At 40.7% G+C, this 18,899-nt stretch overlaps 1 protein-coding gene across 1 annotated transcript in view; it reads left to right on the top strand.

Moving 5' to 3' along the window:
• Window positions 1-7,706: 7,706 nt before the first annotated feature.
• The window catches only part of LOC127500184 (NACHT, LRR and PYD domains-containing protein 12-like), a 35,569-nt gene continuing 24,376 nt past the window's right edge, over window positions 7,707-18,899 (top strand). The window contains exons 1-3 of the mRNA XM_051871139.1: window positions 7,707-8,069; window positions 8,249-8,311; window positions 13,486-15,301. Of these exons, the coding sequence (XP_051727099.1) occupies window positions 7,814-8,069; window positions 8,249-8,311; window positions 13,486-15,301 (2,135 nt within the window). The 5' untranslated portion in view covers window positions 7,707-7,813. The remainder of the gene's footprint in view (window positions 8,070-8,248; window positions 8,312-13,485; window positions 15,302-18,899) is intronic.

The raw sequence follows: 18,899 nt of genomic DNA, 5'->3' as shown, positions 1-18,899 counted from the left end.
CACTGCTTCCAATCTGCTTTCTGTGAGCTCTCATTCTTGTACTGCTCATAATTCACAAGCATAAAGTTCATACCTTGCAAACAGAACAAACTCTTTATCCATAATCCATGTCAACACGTAAGCACTCATCTGTGCGGTAAAAACGACGTATGGCTTAGCACGGTCAAAAACTGTTTGCCTCCCAGCCACCAAACACACCTGTCCTCTCATTAACCCCGTGCTCTAAATATACAGCCACATGGACACCCAATGGACAAAACATACATTGCATTAAAATGGCTCCTACAGCAATATCAAGTTTACAATTGTGCTCAAATTTGTGAAAACAGCTTGTGTGATTTTGCTTAATTATATCAAGTTATAATATACAAATACAGATCTCATACAAGTACTACACTATCATTTGTATTAATTTCATTTTTGTATTAATTTTAATTTCTGACCCCCCACAATAAATAAATCAAATTGCATTATTGATCGCATCTGAAGCAGGAAGTTTTACATCCATTCACATTAATGATTTTAATAAATAAATCATACAATGCACCTGCAATTTAGTCAATTTTCAGACCATACAATGCAAATGCAAAAATGAAAAATTGAAACCAGAGGTTCATGTTTTTCGGTTACATCATCAATGGATATTTGCCATTGCCATTTTTTCAATACTTGATTTTATTAATATACATTATACCCTTGGTCAGGGGGGTGCATTTTACTTGGTAGGCTACAGTACAACCACCAGATCCCAGTTCATTTTCAGTGGGATAGGCAGCAGACGGAGGGCAGCTCGAGCAGCAGCGCTTGCCATCCTTCACGTCAATATAGCATGAAAGATAAAAATACTACCAAGCGAAAATATACAAAAAATTGAGCATCATTTAAAAAAATTGTTAGGTTTTTAGCTCTCGTTTTATAGCCATTTAAGACAAAAAAAAAAAACCTGCAAGAAAACAGACAATACTTCAGCAAAGGTGTTTCATAAAGTTTAATAAACACTGAAAAATGTTTTACTTACTATATATATAACTAAAAATATTTCACATTTAAATTATTTAAATTTTAATGTGAAATATTTTTTGCAACAATATTTTCTTTGCAACAACTCAGTTTTTACCAACAATGTCAATTTTAACATTTCATCTCACTTAATGTCATAGTTTATACACTTCAATCCAGTATGCCATGGCGTAGAGCTTTATAGCTACATATAGCTCAATACAAGTGCACAAGATAGATCAAGGTTAAAACATACCCTCCCTCTTATGACAATGACGTGAATAAAGCAAATTGACTACAAAACCCAAACCTATCTTCTTAATAGCACTGCTGGCTAGCGTGTCTAACTATGAAAATAATAACTCCTCAGCAATAGCTACAACTGTCACGATCACTGTCTGTTCCTGTCAGTTCCTGGACTCCATTTCCCATAATCCTCCTTGCCAATCACATGCACACTCCACACCAATCACCAGCTGCCACATACAGCTTAGCACACTACCTGGACTATAAAGGACTCACACACACACCACCTCATTGCGAAGTCTTGATTTGCCCCGGTGATCACTACTGAGCGTTTTCTTGTGGATTGTATTTCTGTTACCGTTGGACTGTTTATTGGACTGTGTTTGTTTGCCGCCTGCCCTGATCCTTGCCTGTTATTTGGACTGTGTTTGTTTGCCGCCTGCCCTGACCATTGCCTGTCCCTGTTTGTGTCTCTGCCTTTGCCCCTGTCTGCTTTGGTGTTTATCGTAATAAAGCTGCAAATGGATCCTCACGCTTTCGACCCATCGTTACAGAAGACTTCGCCATCAAACGATCCAGCAGCTTCTACGAGCGCTTCCAGCCCTAGCATGGACCCAGCAATACGTCTCGTCCGCCTTCGGCAAGGTAATTCTACACTCGAGGACCACATTCAGAAGTTTCTAGACATTGCCTATTTATCTGACCTGCCTGACTGTGCCCTCATTGACTTCTTTGGCTATGGATTAAACGAACCATTGAAGGACTACTTACTTATTAATGGTCCCCGAGGGTCGTTCGTGGAATTTCTGGACTTTGCCCTGCTTACTGTTGGTTCACTTTTTACTGTGGGTGTCGCGGAGGAACGCGACACCTCGTCCCCCCATGTAATGGCTGCCTCTAAAGAGAGCATTCACAAAATGGCGGCCACAACATCATCACATCATGTCTCCGCTGATCTTCCAGAGCCAAGTCAAGTCTCCGTTGATCTTCTAGAATTACATCACGTCTCTGGATCTGTTTGGGAGCGGAGTGGGTTGCGTTCCTGTGTGGCTGATCCACCGCTGACTTCAGCACGAGCGGCTGGCATTCCTAAGCCTCCGCCGGCCGCTTCGCACTCAAGCCCGCTGGCCGCTTCGCACTCAAGCCCGCTGGCCGCTACGCACTCAAGCTCGCCGGTTGCGACGCACTCAAACTCTCGGGATGCTGTGGACAAGATGGCCGCTTTGCCAGTGCCCACGGGCAAGATAGCCGCCCCGCCAGTGTCTGGGAACATAGGGGTCGTCCCAGCCAGTGAGTCCGCTCCACCCCGTGAGCCCGCTGCAGCGCCCACCGAGGAGGTAGGCACAGAGCCACCGCCTCAACCATTCAAACGGAGGAGGAGGAGGAAGAAGGCTTCCTCCAGCCCTCAAGGCCCGGAGGCCTTCCCAGAGCCCGCTGTAGGCCCAGAGGCCGTCCCAGAGCAGTCCGCTGCCGTCCCAGAGCAGTCCGCTGCCGTCCCAGAGCAGCCCGCTGCCGTTCCAGAGCAGCCCGCTGCCGTCCCAGAGCAATCCGCTCTTCCTGATACAGCCACGGAGGCCGGCACCGAGCTCCTCGCCCTGCCGGCGCCAACCGAGCTCCTCGCCCTGCCGGCGCCAACCGAGCTCCTCGTCCCCGCCGGCGCCACCCGAGCTCCTCGCCCTGCCGGCGCCACCCGAGCTCCTCGCCCTGCCGGCGCCACCCGAGCTCCTCGCCCTGCCGGCGCCACCCAAGCTCCTTACCCACGAAACCGCCACGGCCTCCGTTGAATTCCCCAAGAACTTTTTGGGGGGGGGCCATATACCTGAGGGTGGGGAGCTTGTGGGTGGGGACCCTGCACGGCCGCGATCATCAGCGGCCTCCGAATTGCTTGAGCTTGCGGGTGGGGACCTTACACGCCCACGGCCTTCAACCGCCTGTGAACTGCTGTGGCCAGCTACGGACCCTGACCTGCCGTGGTCGCCCAAGCCACCTGACCTGCCGTGGTCGCCCAAGCCACCTGACCTACCGTGGTTGCCCAAGCCACCTGACCTGCCGTGGTTGCCCAAGCCACCTGACCTGCCGTGGTTGCCCAAGCCACCTGACCTGCCGTGGGCGCCCAAGCTACCTGACCCGCCGTGGCCTCCCGACACTCCTGACCCGCCGTGGCCGCCCGTGGCTCCTGACCCGCCGTGGCCGCCCGTGGCACCTGACCCGCCGTGGCTGCCCGTGGCACCTGACCCGCCGTGGCTGCCCGAGTTCCTGGACCTGCATTGGAGACCCCGTTCCCGTCTGCCAACAGGTCTCCAATGTACCCACCCCCCCTCCCTATCTGTGCCATTTACGCCGCGAGGACGCGCCTTCCGGAAGGGGGGCGTTATGTCACGATCACTGTCTGTTCCTGTCAGTTCCTGGACTCCATTTCCCATAATCCTCCTTGCCAATCACATGCACACTCCACACCAATCACCAGCTGCCACATACAGCTTAGCACACTACCTGGACTATAAAGGACTCACACACACACCACCTCATTGCGAAGTCTTGATTTGCCCCGGTGATCACTACTGAGCGTTTTCTTGTGGATTGTATTTCTGTTACCGTTGGACTGTTTATTGGACTGTGTTTGTTTGCCGCCTGCCCTGATCCTTGCCTGTTATTTGGACTGTGTTTGTTTGCCGCCTGCCCTGACCATTGCCTGTCCCTGTTTGTGTCTCTGCCTTTGCCCCTGTCTGCTTTGGTGTTTATCGTAATAAAGCTGCAAATGGATCCTCACGCTTTCGACCCATCGTTACAACAACAAAACACACAAAAAAGACTGAAATTCCCTGAAATTTGGGCTGCTGTCATTGACAAGTTCATCAATAAAATAGTCGATCATGAGGTTTCTAATAAACATTGCATTGCATGGCATTGCTTAGTCTTTACTGAATTTGCATTTTCTGCTCTCTTTTCCGCTGTCACAGAGCAGTCCGGCGACATAATAAACACTCAAAAAATGAACTTTCACTGTTGTTAGTTTCACTCAAACCACCCTTGTTTACATTACTTAAACTCATGTAACTACATGAACGTAATTTAACTGCGTTGTTTCTACTAAAAATGAGTATTGTCAGCTTAACTTAGTAAGTGTTTGTTCAGTCAGCTTAACATTGCTGAGTGAAACGCACAAATTAATGTTGACATAACTAACTGGGCAGTGGATCCGTAGTTCCCAGCATGCTTTGCAAGGGACTGCAATAAGAGAGTAAATTTAGGGATTAAAGTGTTATTTTATGTGTTTTTCAGTAAAGGGAAAGATGTTGTTAGTTTAAGTTAGTGTTTAATGTACAGTTATGTTGGACATTTAGAGTAGTTTCTGTAATGTTTTTGAATTTTGTGGTTACCATTATGCAGAAGAGTGTCGCCTGTGTTTAGGCCAAGTACTCTCATATACGCATGTTTAGGATGGAATTCTTGCTCTCAGCTCAATTGAGTTTGTTCAATTAGTTATTTTTTGAGCGCATTTTGTAGAGAAACTAGTTAATTTAATAAGGTAAATTAAATCAATAAAACTGTTCACCTTATGTAATAAACATAACATTATTAAGTAAACTGCACATATAAATATTATGTAACAGTGACATTCAAATGATTTGTATTTACTCAAAGAAATTTTGTCAGCTTTACTTGAATTTCTTTTGTTCATCCAACTAAATTGTTATTTGTACAAATTACTCAATATAGTTGCGTGGAACCACTTGACACTTCTTTTTTAAGTAAATCCAACAATTAATTTTTTTGAAGTGAAGAAAGCTGATCCTGATTGGTCCTCGTGTGTGCATTTGAAGTGCTAATTGGCTCACACAGGTAGAACCTTATAGAACCAAGTTAGAGTTCGACTTTGTAGATAGAGCCTTTTAGATTTCTAAAGTCCTAAAATGTACACAACTTAAAAAAAAGAAACATCGCGTAATGTAAATAAGTTGTCACAGAATAAGAATATGTGAATAACTCAAACTTGACACAAATGTCACATAGAACCTTATAATTCCAAGGTGACGAAATGTGGTCGAAACCAAGAACAAGACCTTCAAAAAATTGTCTTAAGACAGGCCTCAAGACCAAGACCAGTCTCGAGTACTACAACATTCTGTTTTCTGCCAATTCTGTTTCCTTATCAATAGAAGAACAACACCCTTGCTGCAGAGATCTTCTTTTATTTTTATTTTTCTCCTAGCCTGTGCTCTTTCCATTATTGTACTGCCTCTGGTGTCTAAGTTCTTTTTAATACTCTGAATGCTTTACTTCTATTTTCAATTACGTTAGAACATTCATCATTGCACCATGGAACAATTTTCTCTTTTTTTCTTTTCTTTCACTTTAGTGATGTTCTTCTGCTGCTCTAATATTGAGCTTAATTTCTCTGTACACACATTAATGTCATCTTCCACTGTAACTCATCAATTCCATTTCTAAGATTTTATTATATTCCTCCCAATCTGCTTTCTCAAATTTATCTTTGTTGTTGCATCACGCAGAACCAATTTTATGAAGCTTGTGTGAATATACACCAATTTATTGCAAGGCTGCTACTTCCTTCCACATCTGGTGCCTTTTCTGGTACTAGTATATCAGAGGTGGTAGATGTGCTTCCTCTGGAAATGAGGATAGCAGCATGTCCAGTTCCTCTACAAAGCTACCCAGCTAACCTGGGGGGCGATAAATTACTACAATATGGATTTTGACAGGAGTTGTAAGTAGGAGTTGAGTATTTCCAATTGTTACAAATGAGAAGACCTGTTCTCCCACCCCTCCCAGAATGGCAAGGGGTATGAGAGAAAGAGAAGTTGTTAGAGAGAGCAGCGGGGGTTGCTGAGTCCTCTGGATGAATCCAGGTCTCAGTCAAGCCCATGATATTGAGGGTAGATTTAGTAGCAAAGGCTGGAATGAAGTCAGCGTTGTTAACTGCTGACTGACAATTCCATAGACCTACAGAAACAGAGAGAGGTGTATTAGAAGAGTAGTGGATAGGATGCAGGTTGGCAGTGTGCTGCCTTCTACATGTGATAGTGGAGCGTTGCTGAGAGACAACAGGAATGTATTGAAAGCACATGTTGAGTATGAAGATAAAAGAAGAGGTGGGATAGGAAGATACTTAAGTGCCTTACCGGTGTCCTTGCTCGGTGAAGTCGCGCAGGTAGAGTCGCAGGTCTTTAACACAGCAATTAGCACAGCAAAAGCCTATAGCCCGTGAATGCCTTAAATCAAACTAATGCAGGAACAGCGTAGCACTTAAGTGTGAAGATGAGCAATAACAACAAATGCGGCTGTTATTCTAAATGGAAACAAGTATACTTAAAATACAAATTATAGTGAAAGTAGGAAATACAAATAAGCAGAGAGTCTAAATTAATCCTTCCTAACAGTAAACAATAACTAAGCAATGGAATCAGTGTTGAAGTTAATGAGATAATTAAGTGATAACAAGCAGAATCACTGAAGGACAGAGGAACAACAAGAACTACGACTAAATTCAGCCACAGCCTTAAATGAAATCAACTGAAGATGAAAGAAGACATTGAATCTCTCAAGATCACTGCAGAGGATTAAACAACTCCACAAACAGCATTACCAGCTTCACGTAGGCTGTTATTAACCAGATTGACTTTGTTTCTGTCATACGTCTAGAGGCTGTTATTGAGAATTACCAGAGGTTTAGATGATGATTCATTTAGATCATGTAGATGTGTTCATTATTTCAATCCTTCCATGGCAATACTGCATCGAGTCTCTTTTTGCACCCCTGACTTCTCATTTTTCAAATTTGTTATTTTCACACTTAAACTACTTTTTTGGTCAGTGTTTGTGTGTGACACTTGTGTGAGTTACTGAGAAATTGCTGTTTACCAGAAGAGTTTTTTTTTCTGCCGTACATCTACAGAAGCTGTTATCGAGAATTACCAGAGGTTTAGATGTTGATGATTTGGTGAAAAGTTTGGTTTGATGTCACCATTATCGAGATCAGTGTTTGCTTTAGTTGGGCAGTTTGACTCTTGACTTTTTTAAAGATTCTGTTCATTGAACAAATTTGACCACTGTAATCGGGTGTGTGTCACTGATGTGCATCCTCTACATCAGGGGTGGGGAACGTTGATCCTGGAGGGCCATTGTCCTGCAGGGTTTAGCTCCAACCCTGAAAAAAACACTCACCTGCCTGTAACTTTAGTAATCCTGAAGACCTTGATTAGCTTCAGATGTGTTTAATTAGGGTTGGAGCTCAACTCTGCAGGACAATGGCCCTGGAGATCATCGTTCATTGTATACTGTATCAAGTCTCTTGTTGCACCTCTGACTACTCATTTGTCACACTTGTTATTTTAACACTTAAACTGCTTTTTCTGCTTTTATCAGTGTTTGTGTGTGACACTTGTGTGAGTTACTGAGAAATTGCTGACTGTTTAACAGAAGAGTATGGATGAGATACCTCTGGGAGACCTGATCTGAGACGCAGGTTCATTTCATCATTCAAATAACATTTGAGTACTTCAGATCTTTTCCTTTTTGCCCTGCTGAAGTAAATCAGTGAAGGAATATGGCAACTGTTAGAGAGCTGCTCAAGAACTCCCTGAAGGATCTAGGAACAGCTCATCTGAAGGAGTTTCAGTGGTACTTGAAGAATCTTGAATGCCTTTCAACTTCTGAAATGGAGAATGCAGATGTCCTAGACACAGTGGACAGGATGGTGGAGCGTTTTGGATCAGAAGAAGCTGTGAAGATCATGGTGGACATCCTGAGGAAGATGAACCAGAATAGTTTGGCTGAAGAGTTAGAGAACAAGCACAAGGAAGGTAATATTTTAAAATTAAATTACATTTTTTTCTTTCATTGTAAGAAGTGACTGTTAAGTACTGTGGTGGATTCAATGTGAAGAATTATGTAACTGTTAACTCAAACATTCCTCTTTGCTCAGCTGATGTGTTTGTGTAATTTGATGTTACTTTCATGCTTTTTCATCTTTCTCTCTCAGCTCAGACTAAGGGCAATGTGAAGGCTTCTTCCACTTTTGGAGCTGATTCAAAACAGTTCGAGGGTAAATAATGATCACTGTCCTTACAGGGAAATACATACCCTGCAAACATACCCTGCACCGGCAGCCCTAAGTGGGCCCGTAAAGAATTTGTGCCCCTGAGAATTTGCTCATTGGCAAAACATTGGCCCTTTAGCAATGGCCCTGTATGGGCAGTCCTCACTTAGCCTCCAGGAAGGCTTAGCACTGTTTTATTGAAAATAATAAAGGTTGAAGTCACCGTTATGGAGGTAAGCGCTTGTTTTAGTTGGGCTCTTGACCCTTGACTTCTTAATTTTAATGTTTCTTTGGCTCATTTGTTATAGAAAAAGTTACGGGAGGGAAAACTAATGATTCTGTCATCACGTAGTGGCCTGATTCACTGATCTCTGAGGACATTATTTTGATTTAATTTCAGTAGCCGTAGAATACCACTGCATGAAATTTTGTCCTGCTTTAATATTTTGATTGTTTTTAAGTCATTATGCTGAAATTATTCAGACAGGATCATGTAGACTCACACAGACATCAAGAGTCAGCGTATGAACCTCAACAATGGTGACAATCAACAAAATATTCAGATCATCTATGAACATCACAAAACAAGCTACTAAAGTCACAAAAAAAAAACCTTTTTGTTGATTGTCACCATTGTTGAGGTTCATATGCTGAATCACCTTTATTTATATAGCGCTTTTTACCATGCAGATTGTGTCAAAGCAGCTTTACAGTGATAACTGGTATATAATTTTGGCTGCACAGCAGCTCTTAAAGAATGGTGTCAATGCAGGCAGATCAAAGCACTGTTGAATATCAAATGTCAAGTCAAATGTCAAGTGTCCCCAACTAAGCAAGCCAAAGGCGACAGCGGCAAGGAACCCAAACTCCAACAGGTGACATCAGGTGGCAAACAGGTGGCAAATAGGTGTTAAAATGGAGAAAAAAACCTTGGGAGAAACCAGGCTTAGTCGGGGGGGCCAGTTCTCCTCTGGCGAACAGTGCTTTGTTACGATTCAGATAGCTATCATAAGTCCGATAGGATCGCAACATTCAAAGTATTTATTCCAGTTCCATCTAGTTGAGGATTGTATTCATCACGCCAGTATGGACGGTTTGTTGAGGAGCTGTGCCACTGGCTGTCGTGTCGATGAGGCCTTCACAATGGATGATCTAGTTGACTCAATCTCTGCTGATACTTCAGGGCTGCGTTGTGGTCCTGTCAAGGCGCAGGTCCTTGATCTCACCTGGATACAGCCCGGATCCAGTTGACTATGGTAAACCTCGGGATAAACAGAAAAACTAATATTGGCGTAGATGCAATTCTTCTTCTGATGTAACGAGTACATCTGGTGTTATAGGAAGTGTTTCCAGTTCCGGCTGACCTAATTTATGCAGCCTAATAATCATTTAATGGATTTGAAAATATAAATTGATAATGTGTTATGTGTATGCCAGGTTAAAGAGATGCGTTTTTAGTTTAGATTTAAACTGACAGAGTGTGTCTGCTTCCCGAACAATGCTAGGAAGATTGTTCCAGAGTTTCGGTGCCAAATAGGAGAAGGATCTACCACCGGCAGTTGATTTTGATATTCTAGGTATTATCAGCTGGCCTGAATTCTGAGATCGCAATAGACGTGAAGGACTATAATGCATTAAGAGCTCGCTCTGGTACTGGGGAGGTAAACCATTTAGTGCTTTGTAAGTAATTAGCAAGATTTTAAAACCTATACGATGTTTAACAGGAAGCCAATGCAGTGTTGACAGAACTGGGCTAATATGGTCATACTTCCTAGTTCTAGTAAGAACTCTAGCTGCTGCATTTTGTACAAGCCATAGTTTATTTATCAGGCAAGCGGAACAACCACCCAGTAGAGCGTTACAGTAATCTAACCTTGAGGTCATCAACGCATGAACTAACTGTTCTGCATTTTTCATTGAGAGCATATGTTGTAGTTTAGATATATTTTTAAGATGGAAGAATGTGGTTTTACAGATAATAGAAACATGGCCTTCAAATGAAAGATTGGTATCAAAGAGCACACCCAGGTTCCTAATTGACGATGAAGACTTAACAGAGCATCCATCAAGTATTCTAGGTTATTACGTGAAGAAATTTTTGGTCCAAAAATTAGAATCTCTGTTTTTTCTGAATTTAGTAGTAGGAAATTACTGGTCATCCAATTTTTTATATCAGCTATGCATTTCGTTAATTTTGTGAATTGGTAAGTTTCGTCATGGCGCGAAGAAATATAGAGCTGATTATCATCAGCGTAACAGTGAAAACTAATGCCATGCTTCCTTATGATATCTCCCAAGGGTAGCATGTACAGATTGAAAAGCAACGGTCCTAGTACTGAGCCTTGTGGTACTCCATATTGAACTTGTGATCAATATGACATCTCTTCGTTTACTACTACAAACTGATAACGGTCAGATAAGTATGATTTGAACCATGACAATGCAATTCCACTAATGCCAATATAATTTTCGAGATCAATTACTTTCTGATCAATAGTGTCAAATGCAGCACTAAGATGCAATAACACTAATAGAGAGATACAACCACGATCTGATGATAAGAGCAAATCATTAGTAACTCTAATGAGAGCAGTCTCAGTACTATGGTACGGTCTAAATCCTGACTGGAAATCCTCACAGATACTATTTCTTTCTAAAAAGGAACATAGTTGTGATGATACTGCTTTTTCTAGTATTTTTGACAGAAAAGTGAGATTTGAGATCGGCCTGTAATAGAATTCTCTAGGATCAAGTTGTGGTTTTTTAATAAGAGGTTTAATAATAGGCAGCTTAAAAGTTCTTTGTACGTATCCTATTGATTAAGACAAATTAACGATATTAAGAAGAGGATCTATGACCTCTGGAAGCATCTCTTTCAATAGCTTAGTCGGTATAGGGTCTAACATATATGTCATTGATTTTGATGATTTAACAACTTTAGACAATTCTTCCTCTCCTAAAGCAGTAAATGAATTGAATTTTTCCTCAGGGACACTACAATGCACTGTCTGACACGATTCTGTAGTAGACGGTTGCATGGTTATAATTTTCTCTCTAATATTGTCAATCTTGAAAGTAAAGAAGTTCATAAAGTCATCACTGCTGTGCTCTTTGGAAACATCAGAAGTTGAAGCTTTATTTCTTGCTAATTTAGCCACTGTATCAAATAAATACCTAGGGTTGTGCTTATTTTCTTCTAAAAGTTTTGAAAAATAGGCAGATCTAGCAGTTTTTAAGGCATTTCTGTGCTCAATCATTCTCTCTCTCCACGAAATGCGAAAAACTTCTAGTTTTGTTTTCTTCCAGCTGCGCTCCATTTTTCTGGCTGCTACCTTTAGGGCCCGAGTGTGCTCATTGTACCACGGTGTTGGATTAATTTCCTTAATCTTTTTTTAAGCGCAAAGGAGCAACTGAGTCTAATGTGCTGGAAAAGACAGAGGCAATAGTTTCTGTTGCAAGATCGAGGTCTTCTAAGCTGTCCGGTATGCTAAGGCGATGAAACTGATCAGGAAGATTATTTATAAAGCGATCTTTAGTGGTAGAAATGATGGTTCTACCATATTTATGGCAGGGAGGCAGTTTAGCAGCCTTGACTAAATGTAGTATATACGAGACTAGATAATGATCTGAGATGTCATCATTCTGCTGCAAAATTTCAACGGCATCAATATCGATTCCGTGTGACAATATTAGACCTAAAGTATGATTACAACAATGAGTGGGTCCTGACACGTGTTGTCTAACTCCAATAGAGTTATTTTTTCATTATCTACATGGATATTAAAATCACCAACAACAAGGACTTTATCTGCAGCTAGTACTAACTCCGATAGAAAATCAGCAAATTCTTTGATGAAGTCTGTATGGTGTCCTGGTGGCCTGTATACAGTAGCCAGCACAAATGTCAACTTACATAATGTTACATAAAGTACCATCACTTCAAAGGAATTATATTTGAAAGACTTTTGACTAATACTGTAAATATTACTATAAATTACAGCAACACCTCCCCATTTGCCTTTCTGATGAGGATTGTGTCAATAATCGTAACCTTGAGGGCTAGACTCATTTAAAGTAATGTAATCGTCCAGTTTTAGCCAAGTTTCTGTCAAACACAGCACATCTAGATTATTGTCTGTGATAACATCATTTACAATAAGTGTTTTTGAAGAAAGGGATCTAATATTTAGCAACCCAAGCTTTATCATTTGTTTATCAGTATTATCTCTATTTTTTATTTGTTGAACATCAATTAAATTTTTACCATTAAATGGGTTTGGAAGTTTTTTGTTTTTACTAATTCGGGGTACAGACACAGGCAGATCTAGCAGTTATCTTGATATCTGTGTGTCTACATCAGGGGTGGGGAACGTTGATCCTGGAGGGCCACTGTCCTGCAGAGTTTAGCTCCAACCCTAATTAAACACACCTGAAGCTAATCAAGGTCTTCAGGATTACAAAAGTTACAGGCATCTGAGTGTTTTTTTCAGGGTTGGAGCTAAACTCTGTAGGACAATGGCCCTCCAGGATCAACATTCCCCACCCCTGGTCTACATGATCCGGTCTGAATAATTTCTGCATAATGACTTAAAAACATTCAAAATATTAAAGCAAGACAAAAATTCATGCAGGCTACTATAATATGAAATTATTAAATCTAAATAATGTCCTCAGAGATCAGACTCTGGGTGAAATCAGTGAATAAGGCCACTACATGATGACAAAATCATCAGATCAGTTTTACTTCTTACAACTTTTGCTATAACAAATGTGTTTCAGAAACACACAGTTACAGCAGCCAGAGAAACATTAAAGTTAAGAAGTCAAGGGTCAAGAACCCAATTAAAGCAAGCACTTACCTCCATAACGGTGACTTCAAACTTTATTATTTTCAATAAAACAGGGCTAAGGCTTCCTGTAGGCCAGGGGTGGCCATTATGCTTTAAAAGCATAATTAAAGTTACATATTGTGTAATACAATGGCTTGTAACTTTTAACCAATAGGTGGCACTTTCAACAAATTTGTATTGTCAGTGTATAATTAACAAAATCCAGTTAATGCTCTAGGAGGAATTAGGAAAAAGTTTTTTCAATAAAAAAAATTGACCCACGCAATCATAGACCAGATTTATTACAAAATTGTTTGCTTACTCTTTGCCGTCTGTTTCTCTTTTTCAAAGATTCAACTGCAGAGGACAGTAAAGCTGGTTGTCATCTTTACAGAAAGATCAGCCAAAAACTGAAGAACAAATTACAAGAGGACTACAAGCGGATATTGGTTGGTAGTTCTCAGACAGGTCATCGAAAACACCTGAATGATATTTACACTGATCTATATGTGGTGGAGAATGAGACTGGAGGAATAGTGAGTGAACACGAGCTGGGACAGATCGAATCAAATCTCAACCGATTTTCTTCCAAGGACACACCGATCCAGTGCAATGACATATTCAATGTTCAGAGTGATACGGGTCGACAAAACAGAAAAGTACTGATGATGGGCATCGCAGGAGTGGGAAAGACAGTCTCCATTAATAAATTTCTTCTTGACTGGGCTGAAGGAAAAGAAAATCAGAATATACTCTTCATATTTCCATTTCCATTCCGTGAACTGAATAGGATTACAGAAAAGTACAGTCTCATGGGACTGCTTAACAAATGCTTCTTTAGTCGTCCTGAAGAACTGCCCTCTCTTCCTGAAGGTGACGGTAAGGTCATGTTCATCTTTGATGGGCTGGATGAGTATCGCTTCCCTTTGAAATTTCATGACAGTGATGAATTTATAGATATCCATAAAAAAACATCAGTGAGTAAAATAGTTACAAACCTGATCATGCGACATCTGGTTTCCTCTGCTCTCATCTGGATCACATCCAGACCCGCAGCAGCCAGTCAGATACCCAGAAACTACATTGATCAGGTGACAGAGGTACGGGGATTCAATGATGAGCAAAAAAAGCAATACTTCATCAAAAACAGTCCTGGAGTTGCTGAAAACATCATCCGTCACATCAGGAAATCCAGGAGCCTGTACATCATGTGCCACATCCCCGTCTTCTGCTGGATCTCTCTTACTGTTCTTCAGCCTCTACTGTCTCGAGAGAGCAATGACAAAACACCTACAACTCTCACAGAGATGTACACAAACTTCTTACTTTCTCAGAAGCAACAGATGAAAACAAAATACTGTGATCATCCTGAGCTCAACCCCAAAGCCATGTCTTTTAATCAGATTCTTCTGAAGCTTGGGGAATTGGCCTTTAAACAGCTGGAGAAAGGTCATCTGATTTTCTACAAAGAAGATCTTGAGGAGTGTGGACTAGATGTCAGTGAAGGGTCAGTGTACTCTGGATTATGCACTCAGATCTTTCAGATGGAAAAACCTGCATCAGAGAGAAAGATTTACAGCTTCGTACATCTCAGCATCCAGGAGTTCCTCGCTGCTCTCTATGTGTTTTTCAAATACATATGCCATAGAAAAAATGCCTGTCTTCAATCCTGGATAGAAAAACAGAGATGGAAACTCTACAAAACATCATTATTTGACCTTCATAAAGCTGCAGTCAAGAAGGCTTTAAAAAGCAAGAACGGACACCTGGACCTTTTCCTTCGGTTCCTGTTGGGTCTCTCACTGGAGTCCAATCAGAGTGACCTGAGGGAACTGCTGCCAGGACTGGAACCAAAAACAGAAACCATCAAAGACACTGCTGACTATATCAAAAAGAAAATAGAGAGTGAAAATTCAGTAGAGAGGACCATTAACCTCTTCTACTGTCTGAATGAACTGAAGGATGACTTTGCAGAGGACATTCAGAAGAATCTGAGCTCAGGAAATCTTTCAGCACAGAATCTCTCCTCTGCTCAATGGTCAGCTCTGGTGTTTGTGCTGCTGATGTCAGAAGAGACTCAAGAGAAGTTTGAACTGCAGAAATATAGAAGATCTGATGAAGCAGTGATGAGACTAATGCCAGTGATCAAAAACACCAGAAGAGCACTGTAAGTCATCTTTACATTTGTGTGTGTGTGTGTGTGTGTGCGCTTATGTATGTATATATGTACCCAGTTAACACAGAATGTTCTCATAATGTTGACTAGTGTTCTGGCAAGGTTCTCTCAAAGTTGAGAACAAACGTTCTTTAAGTAATGTGGGTTTCTCTGGAGAGGTACACTTAAACTTCCTCATGCCCTTAATACATCTGGGGCTGTATTCACAAAACATTTTATCTGACCACTAAGAGTTCTCCTAAATGGCAGTAAAAGTTCTTAGCTAAGTGTTTTCTCTTAAAACCTATTCACAAAGCTGCTGAGACCAAACTTTTACAAAGGAATAGAGAGAAGTCTTAAGCTAAGAGTAAGGGCGGGATTGACCTCGTTGCTATGGATGATGTCAACATGCTTACTAACTATGCCTACAGTGATTGGCTGATGGGGGAGGAGTCTCTGTCAGTGATTTAATCATAGAAATATTGTAGAATGAGGTTGCCATATCCAAATAAAGGTTTCAAAATACAAATGCTGACATATTCAAATAAAGATTTTAAAATAAAAACGTTGCCATATTCAAATAAAGGTTTTTGGGTGTTTTCACACTTGGTCCTTTTAAGAGGTCTGAGCACGGTTCGTGTGATTTTTGGCCCATATGTGAACACTCCAAACGATCTCAGGGTGTTTTCACACCTATGGTTCGTTTGTTTTGTTCTACATGGACAACAATATTCTGATATTAACACGATTAAGACAATACTCTGATTACAAAACTACCATGTAAACAGCGATTTTTGATTACCTTAATCCAGCTAAAGTCATACTCGAAGTAAACACAAATCGAATTAAGACAGGTGGAGTATTCCTATTTTAGTCACATTATCGGAGTGCATTATAGTTTATTAGTATAGTTTACTAATTCATTCCCTCAATTTATAAATCATGCGCACAATTTATTTATTTTTTCTTGCATGTCATATGCGGGGCTCCGTATCTATTTGCACACGTACAGCATGACAAATAATTAACTGCATTTGAAGCTTTCGTAAAATTAAAAATGAAACCCAAAACTGTATGGTACCATGACAAAGATGAACTGTGTGGTGATACGTGAAATTCTGTAGAAAACGTCAGACGGCGTGCCATGGGGACAAAATTACGTTTGCCATTAATCGATCTATGTTCTATAACATGTAAAACGGGAACATGAAAGCAATATTCTAAAAGCAACTCATGTAAACACCTTAATCATAATATTGTCTTATTCAGAATAAGGTCAATAATTAGATTACTGCTGTCCATGTAAACTTAGTCATTGTTGCATTTTCTTCTTGGTTCGGTTCGCTTTCACACGGCAACATTGCAAAGTGTACCAAAATGTGTTTATGCAAGTCACATGAGAGTACAACTGTCCTCTTACTGGTCAGAGTTTTTTTCCGCGTCACTCATCAAAATGAGTTCGCTCCATGAGCTTATTGTGGCTTTATTTGTAACTGTCGAGACACACGCAAACACTATACGAATGTAACCATCATTCCCGCTGTTAAATTATAGCCTATACTACATTTGTATTAATGCTGCGGCAAATTCAAACGCGCGCTCTCTGGATCTCCCAGCACTGTCTAGTAGGCTGTGTCAAGACCATATATGAATGTTATAATGCATTATGCAAGTAGAGCGGGAATGAAGGCTTCGTCGGGACAGCACAGAGAAGCGCAATTACAAAACATTTAAGATGAAGAGACGCTCTTTGGTTTTCAACTACGGTAACGAATGTGCTCACTCACAGAATCAGACACTATTGCTTTTTATATAACACATTCCCTGTTATGAATTATGATATCATTTGGTTCGTTGGTCTGTTGGGTCGGATTGCTTTTACATCTCAAGCGAACCGCTCCAGAGTTCATTTGAAAGCATACCGAGACCACCTCTTCAAGGAGGTCTCGGTACACTTGTTTGGTACACTTTTGGTGCTGCTTTCACACCTGCCTAAAAGAACCGCACCAAGGACGATAACGAACTCTAGTGTGATTCAACCCAACTAAATGAGGCAGGTGTGAAAGCACCCTCAGACCCCTTAAAAACGAACCGAACCGAGACCATCTTGGGAGATGGTCTGAGTACGGTTCGATTTCATCTTACGGTACGGTTCGCTGAACACAAACCGCTCCGGGCACACTTGATTTTTCTGTTTGCGACTTCCAATGTAGTTTGGTCATCAGATGCCTCCGTACAAATCAGCTGTTCATCATGGCTGCTGCTTCTCTCAGATCTCTACAAATTATTCAAATTTGGCCATATTTTTACATCAAAGTTTTACAGTGTGTAGTGTGGACACATGTATGTGTTCATTTAAAACCAAGAATTTTGCTGTGGGGTTAAAAGGGTTAAAGGTGTAAGATGAGAGAAGAAAAACAGAGTGAAACATAATTTAACAGTAATAATTTAATTACGGCAACAAACTGTAAAATAACAGTACTTTACTGGCAACCCTGCTGACAGTAGATTACCATAAAATTAAGAAGAAAAAAAACAGTAATGAACAGTAATAAATTAATTTACAACAACAAACTGTAGAAAAAGTGGTAATTTACTGGCAACCCTGCTGCCAGTAGATTACCGTAAAATGAAGGACAAAACAGTAATATACTGTAAAATGTAACAGTCAGATTTATTATACAAAACAAGTTCATTTGACTGAAATATTAGTCCAAGTTAATAGAAAAAAGTAATGCAAAGTCAATAACTGATAAGAGGAGTGAATATTAAACTGAAGTGTTTTATGTGTTTTTGCACAAGATGATGTAGGAGAGATCTGTTTAATTCATTTGTTTTGGGGGTTACCGTTGTGCTGGAGAGTAGAGCCTGTGCTTCAGTCAATGATGGGCTGAGAAACACTGATGTTATACTGCATGTTGTTTTATTAAAAGGCAGTAACTATGTAGTTGTTGATGCAGTGACAATCTGTTTGTTACGTACTTTAGCATATACATGTCTGCTATTGCTAGCTAAAAATGATCTGCAAAGATTTGTGTTAACCTGTTAGCCTGAATCCCCGTTTTTGAAAAAAAATTCCAAGAATTGGTATACTCAAACTTAAACAGATACAGTTCATGAACCCTTTGCACTAAAGGCATAAGTATGGTTTCATTTGAAAGCAGACACTTTGCAGTTTACTGTGAAGTCAAAATTAATTATTGTCATAATGAAAAAAAATTTATAAACAGCTTCAAATTTTGTAAAGTTATTAGAAATTTATTTTTATGAAATTGAAAGTTGGCCTTGTTGCAATCTAGAAATGCACTGCAGCTAAAGCCACATGTCTGACCATGTTATACACTATATTGCCAAAAGTTTTGGGATGCCTGCCTTTACGTGCACATGAACTTTAATGACATCCCATTCTTAATCCGGTGATGGTGATGTAAGCGTTGGTAATGGTGATGTAAGGCTTGGATGCAGCTGCTCGGCCATGGAAACCCATTCCATGAATCTCTCTACGTACTGTTCTTGAGCTAATCTGAAGGCCACACGAAGTTTGGAGGTCTGTAGCTATTGACTCTGCAGAAAGTTGGCGACTTCTGCGCACTGTGTGCCTCAGCATGCG

The sequence above is a fragment of the Ctenopharyngodon idella genome, chromosome 18, assembly GCF_019924925.1.
Source record: "Ctenopharyngodon idella isolate HZGC_01 chromosome 18, HZGC01, whole genome shotgun sequence".
NCBI lineage: Eukaryota > Metazoa > Chordata > Actinopteri > Cypriniformes > Xenocyprididae > Ctenopharyngodon > Ctenopharyngodon idella.
This window is presented reverse-complemented; position numbering and strand designations above follow the sequence as displayed.